General features: G+C 41.4%; 1 protein-coding gene across 9 annotated transcripts in view; it reads right to left on the bottom strand.

Annotated features, from left to right (window-relative positions):
* The window catches only part of mid1 (midline 1), a 28051-nt gene extending 6094 nt beyond the window's left edge, over positions 1–21957 (bottom strand). The window contains exons 1-4 of one of the 9 annotated variants that reach the window (XM_079357526.1): positions 21912–21957; positions 5802–6523; positions 3493–3552; positions 254–349 (exon numbers count right to left, since the gene is read on the bottom strand). In XM_079357526.1, coding sequence (XP_079213652.1) covers positions 254–349; positions 3493–3552; positions 5802–6467 — 822 coding nt within the window. In that variant the 5' untranslated portion in view covers positions 6468–6523; positions 21912–21957. Of the gene's footprint in view, positions 1–253; positions 350–3492; positions 3553–5801; positions 6524–8220; positions 8494–8673; positions 8765–10349; positions 10473–11002; positions 11326–12650; positions 12804–15641; positions 15916–18184; positions 18207–21911 lie in introns of those variants that run through there. The other 8 variants (XM_079357527.1, XM_079357523.1, XM_079357521.1 and 5 more) reach the window with 8 other exon arrangements.
* Between the last annotated feature and the right edge of the window lie 2112 nt (positions 21958–24069).

The raw sequence follows: 24069 nt of genomic DNA, 5'->3' as shown, positions 1-24069 counted from the left end.
CATTTTACGTTGCTTTTTCCCGAGCTCATGAACGCATATTTTGCCTTTGCTCTAACTTTGCAGTGAAGTGCATCGACATTCCAGGAATGATCGATCTATAGACTAATGAGTACTTAATCTTGTTGACGTGATGAAAAGCCGCGCTCAGATTCAGTCATTTATCACTGCGTTAATAATTCAATGAGTTGTTGCTCATGAAGAGCCACGGCAGCGAGCAGCCTGCACCTGAACGCAGACAGATAAACAAGCTCACCTCCACATGCTGGCAGGTTTGGATAAGTTTGCCCATCAGACTTTCCAACTCACTGGTCCTCTTGATTAGACTGCTGAGGTTGGAATCCAAGGCTTGCTACAAAGAGGGGGAAAAAATGAAATTGAGTATACCATTACATACTAAGCCCACCCCCCCACACACACACACAAACACACACACGCAAACACACAAACACACTTTAAACAGCCGAGTAACCCCTGGAGGAGATTCAGGTGAACTGGAACACAGTGACATATCTGGCTCCCGTGCGGTGGGCACAGGAGAGGAGTCTCTGAAAACGACCGTCCACATTTGGGCTCTGATCTGTGCAGAGCCGCCGCGCCCCCCCTCCCAACCCCCCCCCCGCCCCCCGGGTGCTCCCTGTGAGCCAGAGATCCCATCATGCCTGCTGAGGCCGCGGAGCTTGGCAGAGCATCTGCCAGCGATTTGGACGACTAAACCCCGGCTGTGTTAATCACTGACTCAGATCAAAGGCTTATGTTTCAAACTTAATCTCTCGCTGTAATTGGGTAGGAAGATGACTGAAACATCACAGTCGAGAATATCTTCTGATTTAACCTTTTATTCTGCGTTAAAATGATTTATGTGTAATTACGTGCGAGCGTGAGATCAATTTAAAAAGAAACAAAAGTGCAGTCACACCTAAATTGAAACTCGAACAATTTGTCTAAATATGGGCGCTAATGAACTGATGTCGGAGACGCACACGTTTGATTTTGTGTCAAAGTCAAAATGGCTTTCATCTGGATTTGTTATTAAACTGCACATATTTCAAAAGTTTAAGTGCTTACATCTTTGAGGATTTTTTTTTTCTTTATGAAAAACAACATTCTGAAAATAATCCAAAGACGAAAACAAACAGAGAACAAAGAGTCCATAAAGATAAAAGTCTTGCATCAAAAGAGCGGCTCGACTTCTTCCAGATCGTTTTAAGATGTTTCACATTGCGATTTTATAAGGTGGTTACGTCACATGCGCACCGAAAATAGCAGACGCTTTATTCGACCACTCTGGCAACAATGATTCATTTATGTGGGAGAAAGCCTTTTCAGATACTGAGCTGCAGGTACAGGTGAGGAGCCGAGTTTTAAACTTTCGAAGTGGACGCGAGAGAGATTACATATTATATCAAACAGAAGTTGAATGGAGATGAGCTCAAAGCTTTTCACTTATAAAGTCTGAAGAATCGCATAAAGCCACGTCAGGGAGAGCCACAGCAAACGCAAAAACCTTGTCTCTGAGAATATTTTTGGTCTTTTGGATTTCTCCTAAAATATGACTCTCTGAAAACATTAACACCCTCTGTGTGTTTGTTAAGACAGCGCTCTCTCTCTCTCTCTCTCTCTCTCTCTCCCTCATGGAAGTCTCTTTCCTAGATTTAAAGCTGATGAGAGGAAAAGAGGGAAAAAAAGCAGTTTCCTTTTTTTAGACGTGAAAGCTTCTGGTTCCACACCTTTGCTTCGGCCAGTCTCTCTTCCTTCCTGTCGCAGTCCTAACGGGTCACAGTCTGGACTCTGGAGTTTTGTCCTTTGTCAACATTTCAGATTTGATCCTTTGTCTGGGATTCTAACTTCATTCTGCAAACATTACATCGATGAATCTCACCGTTTCATTGAGTAAGAAACACGTAACTAACTGATGATTCTAGCGTACAAATAAAACTCAACACTCAGTGTGCTGACTCACTGTTATGTCTGACTGGGCTTCGTCTATAAAGCAAAGCCTCCATAAAGCCCATGTTTATACTAACACCTGTGTTTTTCCTGCTATGACAAGTCAAAATGTTGGCTGGGAGAGAAGAGTGTTTAAAGAGTTGTCAGTCGAGGTGGGAGTGGAGGCAGGTTCCAAACCTGTTTCCAAAGCGGCTGCCTAAAGAAACACTGTGGAGCCTGTTTCATAGTTTCGTCTATTTCAGCAGCTTTGAGACGCTAAATATTATTTAGAATTCATAGCATTCACATTCGTATGATGTGTGATGTGTTCATCAAGGCAGGTCAGCAGGCAGCAAACTCAGAAAGCCATCTTCTTAAGAGTGTCTTTTGTATGCTCTGTAGTTCAAACTACAGCATGCTGTGTTTCTGTAACGTGTCGTTATATAAAGACATCGAGCAAGTAAGAAGTTCTCCATCATTTAGGAAACATCTGAAGGGCGATATCATGTGCTCTTCCTGCAAGACAAGGAGCAGGTCACAGGGTCTCTGTATGATTTCTTGTAACAAAGGAAAGGCCAATCATTTCATTGTGTATTCACCATGAAGACCAATCCGTATTTTGAATCGTTTTCTTGTAAGGTAATCTTCTGTCTACTTTGCTGTTACTGTCTGTATTTCGGGGCCGTGTTTTGGTGATTCAGTGAAGGAAGCTGCTTACTCTAAATCCTCATCCTTGTTTCCCTTTAGCCCACTGCATGCTGGGATAAACTGCAAACATACCACTGGATAGAAATCTGATGAGCAATGAAGAACAGCAGACTTGATTCCGGACCTGGATCATGTTACATACTGTGCCTGGTAATGCTGAAACCAGCCTGAAAAAGTCCTGCGCTCTGCTTCCGTGCACATATACACACAAACACACACACACAGACTTGCATCTTTACAATGTCAAAATATTCCTTTGTGTAGGGATGTCTGTGAATTGTCAGGCACTGTAAACACATGTTTGGGAAATACAGCGACTCTGAACAAGCTCAGCTGCATGCCACCTGGGTCCTGTGCTGCGTGCCACGAGAAGAAAACAATCCCTCTCTGAGATGGGAATTGCTGCTTCCTATGAGTCTTCTAACAATGCAGCTCAGTGCGTGTAATGTGTGGTCAACGAGATAGGACAACAAATAAATACACGAGTTAGTAGAAAGCAGCCCCGTTGTTAAATGACATGAGGCAGCTGAGGATGTAATGCAGCCGAGAAAACAGATCATTGTTAGTCTGGCTTAAGGAAGATAAAGGATCAAGGGCTGTATTCATCTCTAGTCAAACACTCTTTAGTCATATTACTGTCATGAGGATGTGTTTATTTAAAGGGAAGAACAATTAACTACACTGAATACTAAAAAAAAACTGTGTTCCATCAAAGGCTACAGTACTGTGTCTGCATGTAAGCACAGTGTCTCATTCTGTTGCTTTTTAAAGGATCAATCCTGTGAAAAGCGACACTAAAGGGCATCAAATCAACCCCACCCTGGATGTGTAGTTTTAAAAAGAAATGATTCTGATCACCTGGTCGGCCTCCTGGTGTGAACGATCACGCCCCGCACAGAGAAAGCGGCCAGGAGATTTCTGCACAACGACAGCACGGTTAAACAAAGGCAGACAGGTTAAGACCGTTCCCCTGACCCTTCTTCAGCAAAAATGCTGTGACCGAGCATTGTGAACGAGAGGAGCGGGCACAAAAGGGTTTCAAGTGTTACTTGTGATGCAGTTACACCCCCACCCCGACCCGCCACTCACCCCTTTTGTGAGTCATGCATGGACACAGAGAGAGTGGAAACAAAGCAGAGCCTCATTTCTATTTCATGCAGTGGATGCGGTGCTATTGTTAGGGTACACTTAGGGAAGAACCGAGAACTTTGCCTTGAAAAGGACAAAAAAAAAAAAAGAGATCCAATGAGGTTGCTGGAAAAACAACTATATTGGCCGTACACTGACTGAGGCAGATTCACACTGATTCATGGAGCAGCTCCTCTCGCTCCGAGAACTGTGGAAGAAGTCTCTGGCATGGGCAGCAATACATTTTAAGACTGGCCAAGAGAGAGACTCTATTTACACACATTTGTTTGGTTTCGGAGGAAGCAGTAAGGCCTGAAATTTTTGTTTTAATCCATCTCAGAAACAGATGAAAGTCAATAGCTTAGCTTACACTACGAAAGTAAACCTCTAAAAGTACAGTAAATGTAAAATTCCGCCTCTAAGGGGCTCTCAGTCAAAACAATAACAAAAGATAGTGTCGAGGCTTGCGGTGAATCATGGGAGTAAAAACGAACTTCGTGTTGAATCAATCATCACAGCAGCGCATACAGCGACAGAACGGCAGCTTGCAGTAGCAGCTAGCGCTAGCTTATGCAGCGGCCTTTGACAAAACATCAGGGGTTTTCTTGACAACGATCAACATTTCGTGTCTATCATGGCGGCCACCTAGACACATCCCATTACAAGTATAAAATTAGAAATTTCTCTGGCTTTGATAATTGTTAGAAATAGTAATAACAATAATACGTAAACCGTGTCTTTGCCCAGGAATATTTTCTACTGCAGATCTGGCACCTCGGCGACGACTGACACGACATAAAGGGTTTTGCCACATCCATCAGGCTCTTAGCATCACCACATGTTTGTTTGTTTTTCTCAGAGAATGTGTTACATATCAACGGACAAGTACAATATAACAATCAAACCTGTGAAGGGAAGTCGTTTTGTAGGGTTCAGTGTTTCACATTTCTTATCACGGGCGTTACACTTACAACAACAGACAACAAAAGAGCTTTAAGCTGTAAGTTGCCATAACACACAGCAGCGTTTAAATATTTATTTATTTATTTTATCTGACACTAAACTTTGATAAGATCTTTGAGTATTTATAAAAGCACTATAAAAGTCGGATGCGTTGTTGTTGTTATTATTATTATTATTAATGAGTTTGGTAGCATTCAGTATCAAATCCACTTAAACGTATAACTTTATCTCTCCTGATTTAAAGAGATGAACTACAACAGATCCAAATAGTTGTTTAGATATATAAACATGTTGTTGTTGTTGCCCTGAGAGAGACAGTTGTTATTGCTCTTTTTTAAAACGATCAGCATTACTAAAACAATGGTATTTAAAGGTTTGTGGTTTTTAATAAAGGTAACCGTAGCTGTCCAAACTGATGTCGTTAAAAGTCAAAACTGAACATCCCGACTTTCCATCAGTGGTCTTGATAAATCTTGGTTAATCTCAGTATCTGGTAGAGATGCAACATTACAGTCAACCCACTCAACAGTGAAGGCGAAACGTTTTCCAAGACGCCGTCGCTGCTCCTCACTGCTAGTAACGCTAAAAGTAATGTTGTTGTTAGCGGTACCAAACTTTGATGTGTGGTGATTGGCTATTAACTCATTCGTCAGGGTTTCCTCACCCCTGCACGCTGAATCACAGACAAACACAGGCAGAGGCAATTTAGAGAGAAATACAATGCACGGAAACTAGTTAAACGCCAACGCATTAAAAAAACGAAAATCACAAGTCAGTATTGAAACGTAATTGCGAAACCAAACAGTTCAATATTTTATTGAGAATTGTTGCATGCCTGGTATCTGAGCACTACTCTCTAGAACTGAAATAAAGCCACTCACATAGCTCACTTGTGTTTAATACAAATGTTACTCGGTACTACTTTGTAAACTAGCGGTGTTTCCCTGTTATCCTGAGAAAAGGGGTGACCAGATGCAGAAAGCAACAAAGTGGGCTAAAATGAGTTGGGAGACTTTTGTGCAGGGCATCATAAACCTCTGAGCATTCCCCTCTCACTGCTACACATCCTTTCTTACCTTCAGTTTGTCATACCGGTCACTGAGGGCGGACACTTGGTGGTCCCGGTGGCGGCCAACCAGCTTACACAAAGCGCAGATCAACTGTTCGTCTGTCACACAGTACATGTTGACCTTCTCCTCCTCGTGCTCCAGACACATGAGTCCTCTCAGATGGGAGTCCAGCAGCGGCTCGATTAGACGGTGGCCTGTGAAAGGCTTCTTGTTGGGGTGGGTGGCTTTCAGACACTCGTCGCAGTACGACACCTCGCAGGTGACGCACGTCTTCACCGCGTCATGTGGAGGGTCCTGCTCGCAGAACTGACACTCCACGCGGTCCGTGGGAGATGTCATGGCTCTGCTGTCGGGGGCGGCTCGCTCACGCCGGGTCTCGTTAGGAGAGTTAGGTCCACTCAGGGAAGCCTTCTGGTAGCGGTCGATGATGTTCTGTAGTGTAACGTTGCGTCTGAGTCCCTCTAGGCCCCTCTGGTTGAGAGTGATGACATGGCGACAAGTCGGGCACTGGAAGGCGCTGATGGACTGAATTGGCTCGGTGGGGGTGCAGTGCGAGACCAGGATACGATGGGCACAGTTGAAACAAAGGCTGTGAGCGCAGGGCAAGAGCAACGGGTCCTCGAAGAGCTCCAGACAGATTGGGCAGGTCAACTCCGACTCCAATGTTTCCATCTTCAGGCAAAACAAAGCAGGGTCGACTGCGAAATCCAGGGAAGCTGATCAGCTATCTGTAAAGAAAACACAGAAATGATTTAAGAATGGAGACTACTATGACAAGAAAAAAAACAAAAACACCTCAAACGGATATTGTAAACTTATTTTTCAAGCAGAAAAACCAAACTTAACTCTCCTTTAGCATGTCAACTGTGAGTACATTCAGATTTGGATTTGGACTTCAGCTCAGACATAACAAGCTATTCAGAGCCTACACTTTAGATTAATGTACCAGCACAAGTTATTTACTCATTTCAAAAAATTCATAAAGTTTAAGTCATACTGCAAAGGATGAGGAGGAGATGAATTCATATTGAAAAATAAATCATACATGGCAGCTCCTATTGCTCGGGATTTGACAAAAAGAATGCATAATCAAGAATTTATGATAATAAAAGCAACATTATTCATCGTCATCTTGAGTTTTGATTTTTCATTGCACACTGAATATTATTCTTATATGTAAATATTTTTTAGGAAATATCTGATTATGTAGACAAGGCAAACATCTCATTGGAGGGTGATCAAACTAAAGCCTGTGTCACGTTGGACATGTATCAGACTTTTGTAAGTTTTCTTCAGCTGCACTTACAACTCAGAGAATGCAGCAGCGGCTCATTTTAATTTGGCACGGACTAGTCTAGCCTGTCCCCATGTGTTCCGCTCTGCACTGTAGTCCGCGGGCCAGCGGGGCCGCCGAGGACTGACAGCTCAGCCAAGCAGAAGTCTATTGGCCTGCTTGCTGATGGCTGGGGGCTCCACACTATCACAGACACTAAGCCTTTGTTCCCCCGACCAGTCAGACACCCCAGCTGCGAGTGGACACACTGTGCTCACAGCGTCTCTCTATGCAAACTCCCTACCTCCACTCATTATGTTTGAAGAAGGCAAACGCTCATTATCAGAGACAGTCGGGGCCACAAGTAGCTCTTTTGAAGTTCTGAGGATACAGCAATTACCTCTGAGCTACAGACCTGTTCTTTTCTATTCTGTCCAAATGGTCACTGACACTCAGATGTCCCGCCACACTGTACGAGACAAGAGGCGATTGTTGCGCCTGTCCAATGAGACTGTGATGCATCTGTGGAACCTTTGAGTCTTTTTTTAAATATTTGTCTTCTTTACAAACAAATGGCAAACGCAGGTGTCTGAAAAAGTACAACAAGAGGATCAAAGATGACATTCTTTACTTTGAAGGTTTGAAAAAAAAAAAAACTTCTGAAGTTGGTATTTGAACACTCATTAACATATGATCACGTGACCAATTTTAGACTCTTCACTGTAAACACTTTTTCCACTTCTAAACTACGTTCGTCGATAATTCTGTGACTCAAACATTTATAAGTGGCGCAAAACCAATTTAACGAAAAAACGAATAAATTACTTCAAAGTATTTGTACTTAATGTTTCTACTGTAACACATGACATAACATTGGATCATTCTAACGCAGCTAACGGCTACAATCCAGCGGTTAACGTACAAGCACAAGTCCTGTCAAACAGGTTTGATTATTCAATACAAAAAGAAAGATCTTTTTACGAAAAACACACAATGCAATGATCCGCTGATGTCATCCCTCCTTGGCCCAAGTTACACAAAGTGTGTAAAACAACACCGAGGCAGAGAGCCAACACAAAGTGCCGCTACAGCCCGGAGAACATCACCCACTCCTGAAAGCTCTCCCATTCATGCACAGTTTACTTTACCCACCGATGGATTTCGCCCCACTTTGCACTGCCGAGACATTTCTGCTGAAGGGGAAAAAAACTTCTCATCTAAATTCTGAAAAAACATTTTCAAGACAACAAATACAGCAGCCAGCCCTACACCCAGGCATTGCTAGAGAGACAAGCATCCAGATGGCACAAGTCCTTACAGCCCCAGTAATCACGAAGCAGAGCTGTCATTAGGCAAAGGATTGAGCAAGAGGTAGCAAGCACAACAGGAAAAGTTGCCCGACAATTCCAGGAAAGCCAGCTCCACCTACAGCTGGAGCGCTGGCCAGTAACTGGGAGAAGGGAGTGAAAAGAGTGTGTATGTGGGAGCAAGAGAGAAAGAGAGAGAGAGAGAGAGAGAGAGAGAGAGAGAGAGAGAGAGAGAGAGAGAAAGAGAAAAGAAGCGGAGGCAAAGGGAATTGTGCAGAGCCCCAGCCTATGCCCTTACAGGAAGGTTAGTGTCCTCCCGGCCCTGTCCATTCAGAAATTCAAAGCACGGATCAGGTTCAGGTTTCGTTGTGTGGCCATCTCTCCACTCAAAGCTTCGGATTGGATCTTCTCTTATAGCTAAGCCACTAAAGGGAATCAAAGAGAAAAGGAGAAGGGAGAGCAAAGAGGTTGCCTGAGAAGCTGCAGGACTCAACTCATCTGCAATGTGAGACAGAGGTCTGCCATTACCTTAGCATGAAAAAAAAATAATAAGGTGACGTGGGAAAAACAAGTTACATCACAGAAGCTTGTGGTATGTAACACACGACTAAAAAAACCCCCAAAACCCAAATTTATCTCCATCTTAAAAAAAGACCCATTTCACTTCCTGACAGCAAACACTGAAAGACACTTAGCATCCTCTCAGACAGAACTTCAAATGAAGACAGACACTGACACAACATCACCTGCTACATGTGCGTTTGTCCCAGTTGGCCGTCGAATGGAAACACCGAGGTACCATCTGCTTACCATGTGCCTCTACCTCCAGAAACACCCCCCACCCCACCCCCCGCTGGGCTCCTTTTCAATTCTCCTGTCATTCACAGGAGTCCCTGGAGCAGCGATATCCTCTCCAAGACGAAGACACACACCGTAAATATTTAGGACGAGCTGAAGTTCAGACAAAGTGATGGGTGTGGGCTACAACAGCTCGAGAAATGCACATGGGAATGTGACAGAATTCCCCAGGTTTCCGTCAATAAGAGCCTCTCTGCAGCTGGGATGGAATTTACTGTCATGAGATTAGCAGGAGGACTTCCAGGAACTGGAGATCGCACACAAAAAAAAGAATGAGAAACTTTGTCTTATTCTTAACCTGCGTAAGAAGGCCACAGCTACAACATGAAGCCATTGGTTATCAAAGATTGAATTATTTTCCCCACATAATCTGACAGTAGATTAATCCAGTTGAGTCATTTTCCAGGGGAAAAAGCAGAACTCTTCATCAACTTGAATATGTGTGGGTTCTATAACAACAAATATCTTGAGGATGTGATCAATAAATGACATTCTAACAAGAGCTTCTTTGGATCTGGGAGGCCATCGACCAATTATTTTCATCACTTCATACATCTTATAGGCCAAAAAGACAATAGATTAAAAAAATCCACAGCAGATCAATCACTGCCACTTCTACATTAAGGCAAACTCAAAAAGCATTAAATATGATGACCAGAGAGATTCATAAATCACCCCATTAATGAAACCTTTAACTTCATAGTTACATGAATCAAAAAGTAGAGAGACATCATACAAGAAATTCTGGTCTCTTAAAAAATATAAAAATAAAACTACTGTTTTATAAATTACTCTTTAAAAAGGCCCACGGCTTTCAGAGAAAACCTGCATACATTGTCTCCAAGTGAACAAATGCTTTTACTTTTAATTACACTTTTTTTAGTTGCACACTTATGATTGCAGAGTTGAGTACGCATAGATATAATGGGGAGAGAGACGAACTTGGTGGTGTGTATCTTTGTCAAATGATGAACTTAGACAACAACTTAACAGTGAGTGTTATTTGCTTCGGGAGTAATGGGTCATTAACAGATGAAACAATTACAGTGTCTCAAATAGGAAGACAATTATCTGCTCAAGCACTGTCCTAATCCTTTTTGTTATGGTCTTTATCACCTTAAATGATGTCTCTTTCCCCGTGTATGCAGCCCCTGAGAGAGTGTGATTGCTCTTGTCTTGTTTCCTGGGGCACACACCTAACATATTTATCTGTAATCCTGTCTCCACAGCGTGGCTGTGACCAATGCGTGGCCTGTTGCTGCTCCCTAAAGCAGCCTGCTCAGCAGCGGCCCACTCAGGCCTAATGTGATTTACAGCTGGAGCAGCACGAGCCAGCTGATTACACTGACAAATCTACCTGACCTGCAGCTGCACACATTACTGAGATTAGCTGCACGAGGCCTAGCCCTTCCCACCATCCATTATTGCTTTTTTTTCGTTAACTGATAGTGGAGGGAAAGTTAATTACCAACCCAAACATTTAGGCTACTAAATTTATATCTCATCTGTCAGACACACAGTGTTACTATGAAAAGTTATACTTTTTTGCAGTGCACTTTGACGCTAACATTAAAATATGACTTTCCATTAAGTGGCTCGAGCTTCCTTCCAGAGTGAACAGGATGTTTCATAATGAGGAAACAGCCCTAAAAATCGATAAATGTAATGTTTTTTTGTTTAATACGTATTTTACAGACTGAGAACTGGGAGAAAGGTCTTGATGTCAGCTACTTCCCGACTTTTCTTGTCTTTCTTTTCATTTAACTTACTGTCGGGGCTTCAAAGGTCATCGTGTTTAACATCAGACGTTGCACCAAACTCTCGTTTCCTTCCAGCGCGCGCGGCTTGGCAGGTGGCATCCGCGGGAAAACACCGTATCCTTTCCACAACCACAGGAACTTGTGACTTTCCAGGCATGAAGCCTGCTGCTGCTGCTGCTGCTGCTGCTCAGAGGTTCACATAGAAAGAATAATTGCTCTGACCTCAAAACTATAACGACGAAGTACTCAAGTGGATTGCTTTACAATAAACAACCGGTCCTTCGCTTCTTTATCAGTTTCACCTCGTGTACTCAAGAAGTTTTTAAACGTCATACAACATTGTATCGTAGCGTCGTACTAGAACAGTCAAAGAGCGACATCTAGTGGATCATCTATAAAATACAGTGGATAAAATACAGGCGCTCAATTCTTTAATTAAAAGGTGACGCGTTAAACTGTTATTATTGCAAAAAAATGTGGATGTTGAATTTAATTGGGTGGGTTCAAATAGGCTATCGACAACTATGTATGCATTCCTCAATTTATTTAAATAAATGCACTTAATATGAACATATCTGGTTAAAATGTTATTATGAACACATCTCGGCTACTTCATTGTGCTGATATATTTTTTATTTGTTGATACTGTTCCATGATTTGATTCTGACATTCCTGTTAGAATTGTATTATTTTGATTTAATTTATATTTATTTTAATGTTATGCCAACTGATGAGGAAATCCTATAGATTCAATGATTTCATCGCCAACATCTTTTTTTCCTGATTGTTGAACTATGGCAAACTTTAATACGCTCTCAAACATAAAACCAACGTGATGTTTTTCTAAAGACTTCCATATGTGTTGCCATGGTGACAGCGGGATATCTATTTGTCACACCGGTGATCAAAGGGAAGATGTCTCACATTCCTCCTCACAGGAACAGGCTAAGTTACTAATTAATAAGACAAACCCCGGGCTCAACTGAAATGTCCCAGTTTTACCCTTCATTAGCTTCCTGTGTGTATGCAAACCTGTCACAAACTGTGGCTAGATGTATTGCCTGAGCATATACAGATTTGGCCAGGGAGAAAAGTGTGTATCCTTTATCTTATCAGTGGAGTAAATGGTATTTTGTAGGTCACGGGGCTACCAGATTATGGATGAAAGGCTGGGTTTATCTCCCTCTGGGCTACAGTGGCTCCCTCTGTTTGAGTCAAGGTAATAAAAAACTTTTATGATGTCTGGGGAAAGATGACACTAAGAAAAGGTAAAGTGAAGACAGCCTACATAAATAATGTTGCACAGAACACACTGGTTGTTGCAGTAAAAGTTGTTTTATAGAGAGAATTGGTAGACGTTTCAGCGCACACTGAATAGCTGATGTGAAATCTACTTTGACTACTCCAGCTGTCTTTGACACTTCTTAATCACTAAATTCCCCTCGGCCTCTAACTTAGTCATCCCAACTCTCGTTCTAACTCTGGTATTATCCACGGATCAAAACACGAAGGCATCTGTGAGCGCAACAAGGCCAACCAACACAGATTCCTGCCTGCAGGCTTGGAAAAAAAAAATATGACTCAATGTTTTGGTAGAAAACACAGAGGCGCAATAACACAAAATACATACCAAGTTAGGAATGACCTTCTGACTTACCGGCCACATGATTACATCCATAAACAGGCAAGAGGAGGAAGATTTGCCTTTAAAGTCAGTCAGTGTTGATCTATGGGCTCTGCCAAAGCTGATCCAGAACTTTGAGAGGGCTGACTTGTCTCTGTTGCTCTCTGTGAGTTTCTGACCCTCTAACCCTGTCCTCTAAGCCTATTGAAAACCAGTAGGAGGATCGAAACTTTCCACCCTTTTCTCTGCTCTCACAGAGGACTCTACCTATCCCACATAGACTTAGTTGGCTGCAAATTGTTGCATTGCCCAATCACATGCAAGGGGAAGGACTTGTGCTGGTTTGCTCTATCACTCAGGGCTATCAGAGCATGGAGTGCTGCCATAACTTCCAACAAAGCTTTTTGTGTCATCCTCAAACATTATCCACATAGCTGAACTGCACAACAGGAAGAAAATCTCAGAGTGCTTTCATCACACTCTTTTCTGATTTTTGCACATTTTATAGGATGACATTTACAAGTAATGCCATTCACATTTCTAACTGTGATGAATTAATCGAAACCCTAGTCTGGCTTATTGCAGCTTGAAATGTGATTCAAGCTTGACATTCAATACAGATCATTCAATACAACTCAGTGCAGCTGAATGAAATAGTGCATAAGCAAACACAGCAATCAATATTGAACGGAAGGGACAGTGACATGCTAATACTGTTTGTGCACATCAGTGACCCAGTGATAATAACATGAATAAATAAATAGCCTTACTATTAAACATGATATAAATAACGAACATCAATATACAGATATCTATTACAGTGTTCATTCTGCTCTCAGTTGACTTCATGACAGGCACAGATGGTGATCAAACAAACATCATAAAGCCGGGAAGTTGCCCTGCATCCTTATTTCTGAAGCACCCGTTTGTTTTTCCATGTGAACACACTGAATTGGAAACACACAGGAATGTGCTGTGGTTGGGACAGTTGACTTCGATAGTGTTGAAAGTTGTTGGCATCTGTTCACCTCTCTTTGGCGATGCTGAAAATGTCTCTAACATAAACATATGTTGGCTGACTAGACTGGTATCCAAACAGTCACTCTAAGCTTATAAAGCTTGATCAGTTTCTCAGCTCGGGATACGAAACCATGTTGACTGTCAAACCACGAGGTTGGAGGTATTCAGTTAGAAGCCGTTACCCCGGACGACCTTGTCAGCGGCACCAGTTGAGTGTTTCTGATATGTATCTCAGTGTAAAGCAAATGTTTAGGTTGTGTGGTGGAACCGCAGCACATAAGGCATGAACTGTTAGTATAGAAACTAAAAGCGCCCGCTAGGACTTCTTGAGTTTCAGTTGAGGCTGCAGGGTCCAAAAGAAGTGTGAAAAGGGAATGTGAGAGCAATAAAAACAACTTAGTGAGTTCAAGGTATGTTAAAGCATTTTAGAAATGTAGCTTGACGATTATAAATGCATGCATGTTTAATATCAATGATTCTACTTGAGTAGCATCTTAAAGTCTGAGTGAATATAAATCCTCATTAAAATTTCAAAGTGTGAACCAAAATCTGCCCTATTTGCTGCTCAAGCCCTTTGTTTAGACTACAGTACTGTATGTGGGAGTGGCAAAACAGAGGGATTGACATTTGCCAGGCTCTACACACAACTGTGAGAATAAGTGCTGTGTAAAATTCATTTTAACTAATGACTTAATGGAGAGTTACACAGTGCTTTGCTCTACATAGCACAGTAAGTAGTAAGTGGCATAAAAATGCAACATTAGCCGGTACACCTCTTTGTTGTCAAATCTTCAGTATGAACGCAATGTTAACTAACTCTGTTTGACTGTGGCTCTAAACTCTAAATTCAGCTTCACACCTGCTGTCAAAAACAGATGATCTACATCTAGCACTCAACTCCCCACACAGAAAAATAGTCAATTATTATGAACCTTCTACAAAACTGCCGGTCATCAATACTTGTTGAGAGTACAATGTGAAACTGTCAGAAATTTCAATGCTTTGACACTTTTTGATACCTTGTGTCTTAAAACACATCAATCTCTTCTACTGTGTCCCGGACAGTATCCAAAAGTACCAAAGCTTTAAAAAAAGAAGTGCAGACCCCTTAGTTGTATTTTTAACAGAGTTTGAAAGCTGGCATATGCTGACTATTCCCTTGAGTACTTTAAGCGTTTCATTATGGCACAAAAGTTGTGTTTACTTCTCTTACAAACAGAGAGAAGAGGGATTAACATTATATGTGTAATTATGCACATTTTTACAAGTTTGCATACAATTTTTGGTCAATGAAAATAAGAAATTACCCACCATTGGATGCCAACTTCTATTTTTGTTGCAATGGTAATGAAACATGTATTGATATTGTTTTATTATTACGAGCACCTTTTCAAGGTTTAAAATACTGGTTTCAGGATCTCTAGTAGGCTACAATGCTTGCATGAGTTGTAAATAGCAAAATGGCCAAATGGCTGACTGTTAATTAAACTGTTAATTACTTCTTGTAATGAATAGCTTACCAAGCGTTCACATGTGGAATTAAAGCCCAATGTTTTCAGATCCTTCACTGACAGTATTCTTGGATTGGTTGGAATACTTTTAGATAGACATAGTTCTGTATATAATACCATGAATAAGATTGATTGGCCAAAAAAAAAAAAAAAAAAGAGTCTAATGAACATTAACACTTACACATTTGGTTAATTAAATCAGATCAAATGGTAATATTAAGATGACCACAGTATTGTACAATACACAGTGAGGAAACACATGCACATCAGGCCAAACATCCATTGAAAATAATGCTCACTTGCTTAATCACAATTAGTTTTTACTCTGATCTTTCTTTTAGTCTGCTCAAGAGTGTTGCTCAGTATTTCCCCATTTCAATCCAAAACTGTACACAATACTGCAAAGCATGTTTATTTTAGCGCAGCAAAACTTTCTCAAAGCCTCACTGAAGTCGAAAAGAGTCACCCATTGGAAAGCCACATGATTCCTTACCTCGCAGTCTGTTAGTCAGTCAACCATAGAGTCCATAGTCCTGGTGGCAGATGAATACAGAAATAAAGCCCAGGAAGAGATTTCTCTATAAACACCGGCTTTCCTCAGAAGCCTCCCTTTAGCTCCTACTTTCAGTCGGGGCTCTGCTGCTTCGTCTGTCTCCCCACTATCTCTGAAATTCTCCTCACACAGCCTCTTCGACTCTAATCCTCTCTAAAGGAAGCCCAAACTGCTCCAAATGGTTCAACCAGGCGCCGACTTCTCAGGCTTTTTTCCCCTCTTTGTATTATTTTGTTGGCTGGGATCATTAACTTAGTCCCATGAGAACATAAGGAGGTAAATAACCCCCCTCCTTGCTGTGGGAGGCTGTCAATCACAACTGATGATGAGGTGGTGAGAGGGGGTGCTTTTAGCCGCTGGGGAGGCACTTCTGATTGGCCACCGGGGAACAGAGGTGTCTTGCATGACAAATGGGAGCACTGGGATGGATGGGCCTGCAGAGATGCTCAGCTGAGGTTATGTGCACATTGATAATAGACTTTCCCTCATTTACATGTCATTCAAAAGGAAATAAAGCCATGGAAATGAGTGAGTAATCAAAGTTGACATAGCAAATGTCTATTTAACACTGCTGAATTCAACTAATTCATGTAATTTATGCTGCGTTGAATAAAAGGGTCAAGGAGAATCACAAGATCTTTAAATGACTCTTTGGTACAGTCTGGACACTCACTAGGGGGTTGAATGGGTGGAAGGCATAAAGCTTGTGTTGCCATGGCGGTGTGGCTAGAGCAACGATGCATCTCAGCACTGGAGCCAAATGCCACTCTAATCTTTTCACTGGCAAACCTTCAGCTCTCTCTTCACAGCTTGTTTGTTTCTCAGTCAAGCTTACTGCTGCCTGTCACTCTCCAGTTCCTCCAAACATCACATGCCAATGTGAAGTCTGCTGTCGTTTTGTAAGGGGAGGAAATGTGCGAAGACAGTGTAAGTGTGGAAAAAAAATACCTTCGACGGTTCACTTGAATCCCAGTGACCACAACTAAACGCTTAGAGGCTGACAAGCGAGGTGAAACAATGGCTGAATTAAGCACGACTTCCACTGTGATGCCTCCGTCTGCATCACTCATTTTGCACACATTACACACAGACTAATGCATTTGTAAACAGCACATATGCTTTCTATGTAAAGCATGAAGCCAGCCAGACACACAGCAATGCCACATAATTGTCACATCACTCCGACTCTACAGGTAATCCAGACTGCAGCAACATCTCTTCCCACTGCCCAAGGCCACACATGGCAATATATAAATTGTCTGTGAAATAAGGGCGACACTGCTTTGTTTTCTCAAAATAAGCAATAATATATCTATTAAACGTTTTGAATTTACCTAGAGAGGAGTCAAAGTGATTTCTGAAGCCAGGATTCACTAAGAAGTAAAAAGGATTTGTCACACGAGGGTCAATCTAAAGTCACTCACCCTCTCTGAACTGTTGCTAAACATTAAGTGGAAAAATGTCTGTTTCTGTTTTAACCATTCCAATAAAAAAAGAAAGAAAGCTTGTCTGGGCTGTGGTTTTAGCAGCAGTTCCCACCTCAACCAATGGAAACCAAACCTGACCCTTGTTCCTGGCTAAGACACAAAGTCTTCTGTTGCGTTTTAGCCCGGAAAATGGGCAAAAACTATGCATACTTTTGTATTCTGTCACATCAGTAGCAATTACATCTCCTCGAATCAAAACACATTGTTTCAAACCATATATTTGACATCTACAATTTTATGAGGTATTAACGATGACAAAAGAGAAACTAACTGTTCAGTCATAGTTATTTATAAATTAGGACTCAAAGCCACAAGTCCACCCAGTTCAGAGTTTGGGCAGCTCACTATAACAATTTTATTTTTGTGTTTATATATTTGTATAAGTGGCTGTAAAGATGTTGACTTGATGTGTAATCCTTGTCGAAATGACTTGAGGAAAAAAATGGATGCAATATACTCTATTCCCTTATCAATAAATAACAGCACTGTCTGAATTATTATTCAAAACAAATGAATATTCATCCCCACTAAATAAGGCCGTTTGCTGCCTGAGGCACTCCTCTGGGTGCTGGTTGGCACATCAGGATGTATTAATTGGAAAAAGACCTGACAAGGGGCAGCAAAGCTTTCCTGAAGAAGCAGAAAAGTTGAACAAAGGCTCATAGGCTCTGAAATCTGATATTAGACAAACTTTAATGGACAATTAAAATAAACTGGATACGTTTTAAGATAACATGTCATTGACTTTTTTGGAGCACATATGTGGAATCCAAATCATCATGTTGTTATGTTTATGCTTCATAGTATTAACACATTGGACTCAAAACAAAGATATCTATGTGTGATCAAGATGCCAAATCGACATTATGTCAAGGAGGACAATGTCTAACTGGACAAGGGCTACGTTTTCCATACTGTCAACTTAATTGCTCACCACAAACAATATCATCAATACATTTTAAATGAGATTCTGCAGTAAAAGTTAGCCAGACTTACATGCTTTCATCCAGGGTGATCCTTTAAAAGGCAGGTGCAACTCCCACTGATGGCTTAGAAGTGCTTTTCAGTAGCACATGGATGAGAGACTAAACAAAAACACACAGTAGCATCACGGCTAGTCTCGTCCCACACTCCCTTCCTCATCACACGCCCAGTCCCAGCCCCAGCCCAGGCTGTATGCTCAAGCAGGCGTAAAACGTGGCCAGGAAGCGTCACTTCCACTAGGTCATTTCATGGATACTGTCTCCATTAACGCTCTGGCCCATCAACCCCCCTCCTCCCCACTCCCCTTTTTTTCCCCTCTCTGAGGTTGAGCTCTTGCCCCTGGCTCCCCCACCCTCTCAGCTAAAAGACAAAGATGTTGCAAATGGATGGGGCAAAGGCGGGGTGCATAAACCTTGGGGGACCCCGATTTTGATGAGTTTCCGACAATGCAACCAGGCCCCGAACAGATGGGATCAGTCTCCGGGGCTCAGCTGCACCACTGCGTTAAATACACAGCTCCATACATCCACACAATAAATGTTGTTTTTGCTGCTCATTTAACAGCACTCATCAGCTCAACACCCACACAGCTACAAAGGAACGCCAAAAAAACATATTTGTCACGTTATGTCGGCCATTAAACCCTCAGAAAACGACTATAATTAAAGTTTGGGGGCACACTGTTAATTGAGTTAGCACACACTCTGGCATCAAGATTGTCTTTTTGAGTGCAAACACTGATCTAAGTAGCGATGAGTGTTTTCTCTAACGAGGACAGCGACTCCTCATTTTGCCAATAAACAGGAAGATGAAAGTGGAGTCTGCCCTCATCATGGCAAAGGTTCAACATTTTAATTGCCTCCATCCCCAAGGCAAGGCCGCCCATAACTAAGCAACACACAATCAATGTAAACATCGACCGAATAAATGAACGCGTTAGCAGAAAGCCAATTAACACTTTCTCAGATTTATCCTTGGCTTTCAGTGGATGTGTAAAGTTAAGTCACCATTCTTCAAAAGTCAGCTCTTTTTTTTTGTAAAAAGCTAGGGATGCTGGGTAGGAAATTAAAGAGTATAATGTATGTGCTCCACATGTCACATCAGCCAATATTTACATTCGTTCACAGTGATGAACATATAGGACTGCTGTGATCATTGACCTGGAATTGATTTTTTCTTCTGAGCATGCTCCAGCTTTATTGGTACGTTGTTCATTTCGCCAACAACAGAATCAATTCTCAACATTGTCTTGCTCTCCTATTTATCGTTGCAAACAAATAAAAGCTACAATGAGAGCTAGTGTAATTGTGAAATTAGTGTAAAGGTCTCGTAGAAGAAGCCTATAGTGTTTAACCTTTAAAATGTAGACGAAGAGAATGACTTAGTTTGAGCAACACCTTAAATGTAGCCTATTTATTTTGAATTTATCTGTATGTATCATTATACATTACATTTGATGTGTTAATGATTCACTCTCTGGGTCTGCCACTACATTGGGTAAAGTCATTTTGTGAAAAATTCAACCAAAAGATGGTGAATGCCAAAGAAAACACCCTTCACCAAGTCAATAAAGCTATACACTGTGGTCAAAAACAGCAGCGCATGAATTCAGTAATGTCTGCCTTTTTCTTATTAAAACGTAACAGTGAAGGAGTTTGGGGAAAGTAGCATGTCATGTGTTATGTTTAGTCCACACACCACAGAGCTGAAAGTCTCCGCTTTTTATTTTTTTTCTTTAAAAAAAAAAAAAAAAAGTCTCCCTCTGAAAGGGTGCGGTGAACGCCTGCTGCATTCTTTGCTGCTCAGAAAGGTCTGTAATTGCTTCCAGCTTCTGAGAGATCTACTGTAGAAAAGTGGTGTCACATCTTTATCAAGTATCCCCCTTCAGCAACACAGTTTAACTGATAAGAGAGAGATTTTTTTAAGCTATCAACCTTATAGACGCTAACTCTTCTTCGCCCCTAAATACATACAATCTGCTCTTATAAGTAGCACTAGCAGCTATATAGGACACAATTCGCTTTATTTTAACTCCTACACTGTTTTTCATCCTGCAGTCGGAGAAACTGAGTCGCTACACGCTCAGACCTCCTACACCCAGAAATGCTGGAGGAGGTCTGAACATCTGTTGTGGTGTGCTGTGTTCGTGTGTCCAAGGAGACACAGTCAGAGCCAAAGGCAGAAGCCCCAGCTGTCGGGATCTGGGTCGGCTGCATCCGGGCCGAAGGATGTTTTCAGAAAGCACCTATGACAGTGTTGTCACTTTAAGCGCTTCACTGATAAGCAAGAGTTTATAAGGCACATAGATTTGAGAGGCCAGCTGTGCTGCAGATGCTCTAAAGGTTAAAAGGCAGTCGAACTGGTTCGTTTTTTGGGTCCGCTGTGAAGCTTGGCTCGGTGCGGCCTTACAAAATATTCTCACTTGATCTACGTGTCAACAAAGCATTCCATTAAGATGGTGCAGGACACATTCCTCAGTCTTCACCTCTGACACACAATCTCTGGAGTTTAAAATGGATTAAACTCGGTCTTTTTCCTGCAGAGATATTACTGATAAAAGAAACACACACACACACACACACACACACACACACACACACACACACACACACACACACACAGAGTCATGCAAGCACCCAATTTCAATCCGTAGTTATTGACTGTGACAGTGAGAGTGAAGCAGCATCAGCTCTCGCCCTGTCACAACAAGCGGGCCCAGAGAACTCACAGCTGCTGATGGAGCTGGCACTGCTCTCCTGATGGAGACAGTTGTGTTTATCATTCAGAGGAAAAGAGTCTGTATGTAAAAACAGAGAGAATGACTTTTAAATATAGATGGGACATTTCCCCACAAATTGAAATCAAGGAAACACATTGACACTAACTCACCTCCACTATACAATGGATGTTTTAATTCATGTAAATCAATACCAAAACAGGGAAGATTATATACCAAGAAGAAAGAAATACTTTTAGTCTTAATACTGTATGTGGTGGGTTAGAGGAATTAACAGAACCAGATGCTGGAATAAAGGACAGAACTGAAAACCAAAATCAATTCACCAGAGCTCCCAATCCACAAATACTTGGCACAGTACACGCCCTGTTCTCTCTCAGACTGTTCTCTCTCAGAACGACACAGCATTGGTTTTGTTTGTTCTCACCAAAACATAAGCAAGGTGGAGGAGAAAAAGGCAGTTAAAAAGCTTACAAGCTTTCTTGTAAAATATATAAATACAAAACAGAAAATCTGGTACAACAAAAAAAAAAGTAGGAAAACCACGTTCCCATGCACAGGAAATGTTTTAGCCAGTTCAATAATCTTCCAGCTGTTGTTTCATGATATCAGTGTTTTCAACTGTCAGCAGATGTGATTCGTGTGCAAACAAGAAGGAACTTGTTGCTAGACAACGCATCCAACACCCTCTTTTGCGTATGAAATGCATGTCTTCGCCTTGTGCAACTCTGGTTGTGCATTCATGCGTGTCTCTGATAATGACTGCAGGCTGCACTTTGTTGATCCAATCATTACAGATAACCCTCAAAGGTGTGAATTTTTTTACGAGAGAGAGCTAATATACGCAGAACGTCGGCCTTTTGCTTTCACTGATTCAAAATAAACATTTTTCCAAAGTTTCTAAAGATTCGAGTTTTGTGCAACAAAAAACACATTTAGTACTGTGCATTAATGAAACTCCCTGAACGTAATTCAACTAAATGTTTCTTTTTCAGATCTTACCTGCTTCCCCATGGCTGCGGCTGGTATCTGTCTCCTCTCTGTGAATAAACACCAGGCTAATACAGAGTTTGACTGTTAGGCGGCTGGTACTTCCCCTGAGGTAAAACAGACAGGAGACAGGAGGTGGAAGGTGTTTCTGTCTGCACGTACACTCCCCTTAGTCGGGTGTGTATGTATGAACACATACTTCTCTGACATAAACTCTGCTTCTCATTTGGCCTGCAGGTTCACACAGGAGCATGGAAAGCGCCTAAGAAGAGTACATAACCCTTGCGCAAGCTGGTATTAAATTTAATAAATGAAGAAGATTCTCATTGTGTACATTCGTTTCCAGAAAAAAAAAAACAGTCAAGCAGTTGGGGAATCTCACTTTTCATGTACAACCATTAATAACTACTTTCTAGCTTGTTGTGTTTGGTACAGGTGAGGAGAAAAAAAATCTGATATGTTGAAAGTCAGCATCAGATAATTCATCATTTTCACGACAACAGGCAGCTGTGTTGAGTTATCAAAAGAAAAACAATTAGGCCCAAGCAGCAAGCAGAGGGAGAAGCAAATAATAATAAAAAAAGAATACGTGCTATTAAGCAAGCGAGAAATGGTTTCCTCCACCCTAATGAGAATTCATCCTGTGAGATAGATGAGTCAGTCTGACAACACAATTCCACACTTGCAATAATGAGATCATATTTGAGGAATCGAAGGGAACATCATTCCCAAGTGAAAAAAAAATGTCAAGGATACCAGAAAAACATACTTTAAGAATTTCATCATTTCAACAACCTAATTATACAATAACTGAACATTTACATTCCTTAATGTTTAGGTGTCAGAAAAGGTGATGCAAGTCTGTGATAGTCACTGCTTTAGACAAAATTGCATGAGTCATAACAGAATGCGATCATTCACACCTTCATTTGATTCTTCAGCATTTTAGGTTTTCAGGCACACACTAAACACAGAGCTGAAAAAGTTGGCTGAAGGGATTTTGAAATCAAAACCACTCAAGGGGGGGGGGGGCAGAACCAGAAACCCAGGACTTTACAATACTTCCTGGATTAGGGATAGAATAATTACAACTCATACAGGAGCTCAAGTTAAAGCTTCTCTGACACAAACACAAAAAATAGAGCAGTGACGGATGTGCATAATTATCTTCTGCTTCATGTGCGGAGTGTCTTGAGAAAACTCATACATCCTGATTTTACCAATAAAACTGAATAAACACCTGCTGTAGCCCCCCACCACAGGACCCCTGTCCCCTTAAATTAGACATACCTTATATTCACAAACATCAAGAAACACTTCAAACAAACCTCAACTGCTACCACATGCTTTTTCTGGTGTTCATTTTCCGACATGCCTGACACTATCTGAAGTCTTAGGTTATGTCATCTGATCCATGAGAAAGCTGCTCGAGGTGCACAGGTGAGCTTAGAAACCAGCAGGATAGGTTTACAGCAACCATCACCTAAAGAACAAGAAACTTCATGAAGAGAACAGTTAATGAGATGACGATGATTATTTGTTGATGCTGATGATTACAAAAATAATGATGATGAAGATGTCAATGACGCTGATGAAGATGATGATGACAATAACAATGGTGATTATGATGCTTTATTTGATTATGACAATAATGATGATCGTGATAATGGTGATGACGATGATGATCAGGTTGAAAAAGATGACAATGGGAATGATGATGGGGATTTGATATATCTTTTCTATTCTATGTATATGCTTTGTTATTTTGTCTTTCGTGTTTGTTTTTTTATTGTACTCTCAAGATCAATGAGGGCTTGCCCTCAATGATTTCTCGAGAATAGATAAAGGTAAAATGATTAAGGGTTTTGATGATGATAGACAGCATCTGAGTTCTGAAAGAAAAGTCCTCATTGAGACGATGTATCTGACCGAAAGCATGAGCTAGAAGAGCTGATGGGGTTGATATATTTACCACTTAATGTATTCACTGAGAGCCTCCAAAGTTGACTTAGGTGTGACTTGCTGCCTTCTCCTGAATTGCAACTTCACTCTTAATTTCCAACCTTCCTGTTTGAAAGTGGAAAATATGAGAGTTTGCTGGGTTAAAATTCACACCTTGAGTTCAAACTCTTTTACGCTTGAGACAAATTGGATTGAATTTTTCTGAAGA

This window comes from Symphodus melops, assembly GCF_947650265.1.
Source record: "Symphodus melops genome assembly, chromosome: 12".
Classification (NCBI taxonomy): Eukaryota; Metazoa; Chordata; class Actinopteri; order Labriformes; family Labridae; genus Symphodus; species Symphodus melops.
Note: the sequence above shows the minus strand (reverse complement) of the source record. Positions and strands in the feature narration are given on the sequence as shown.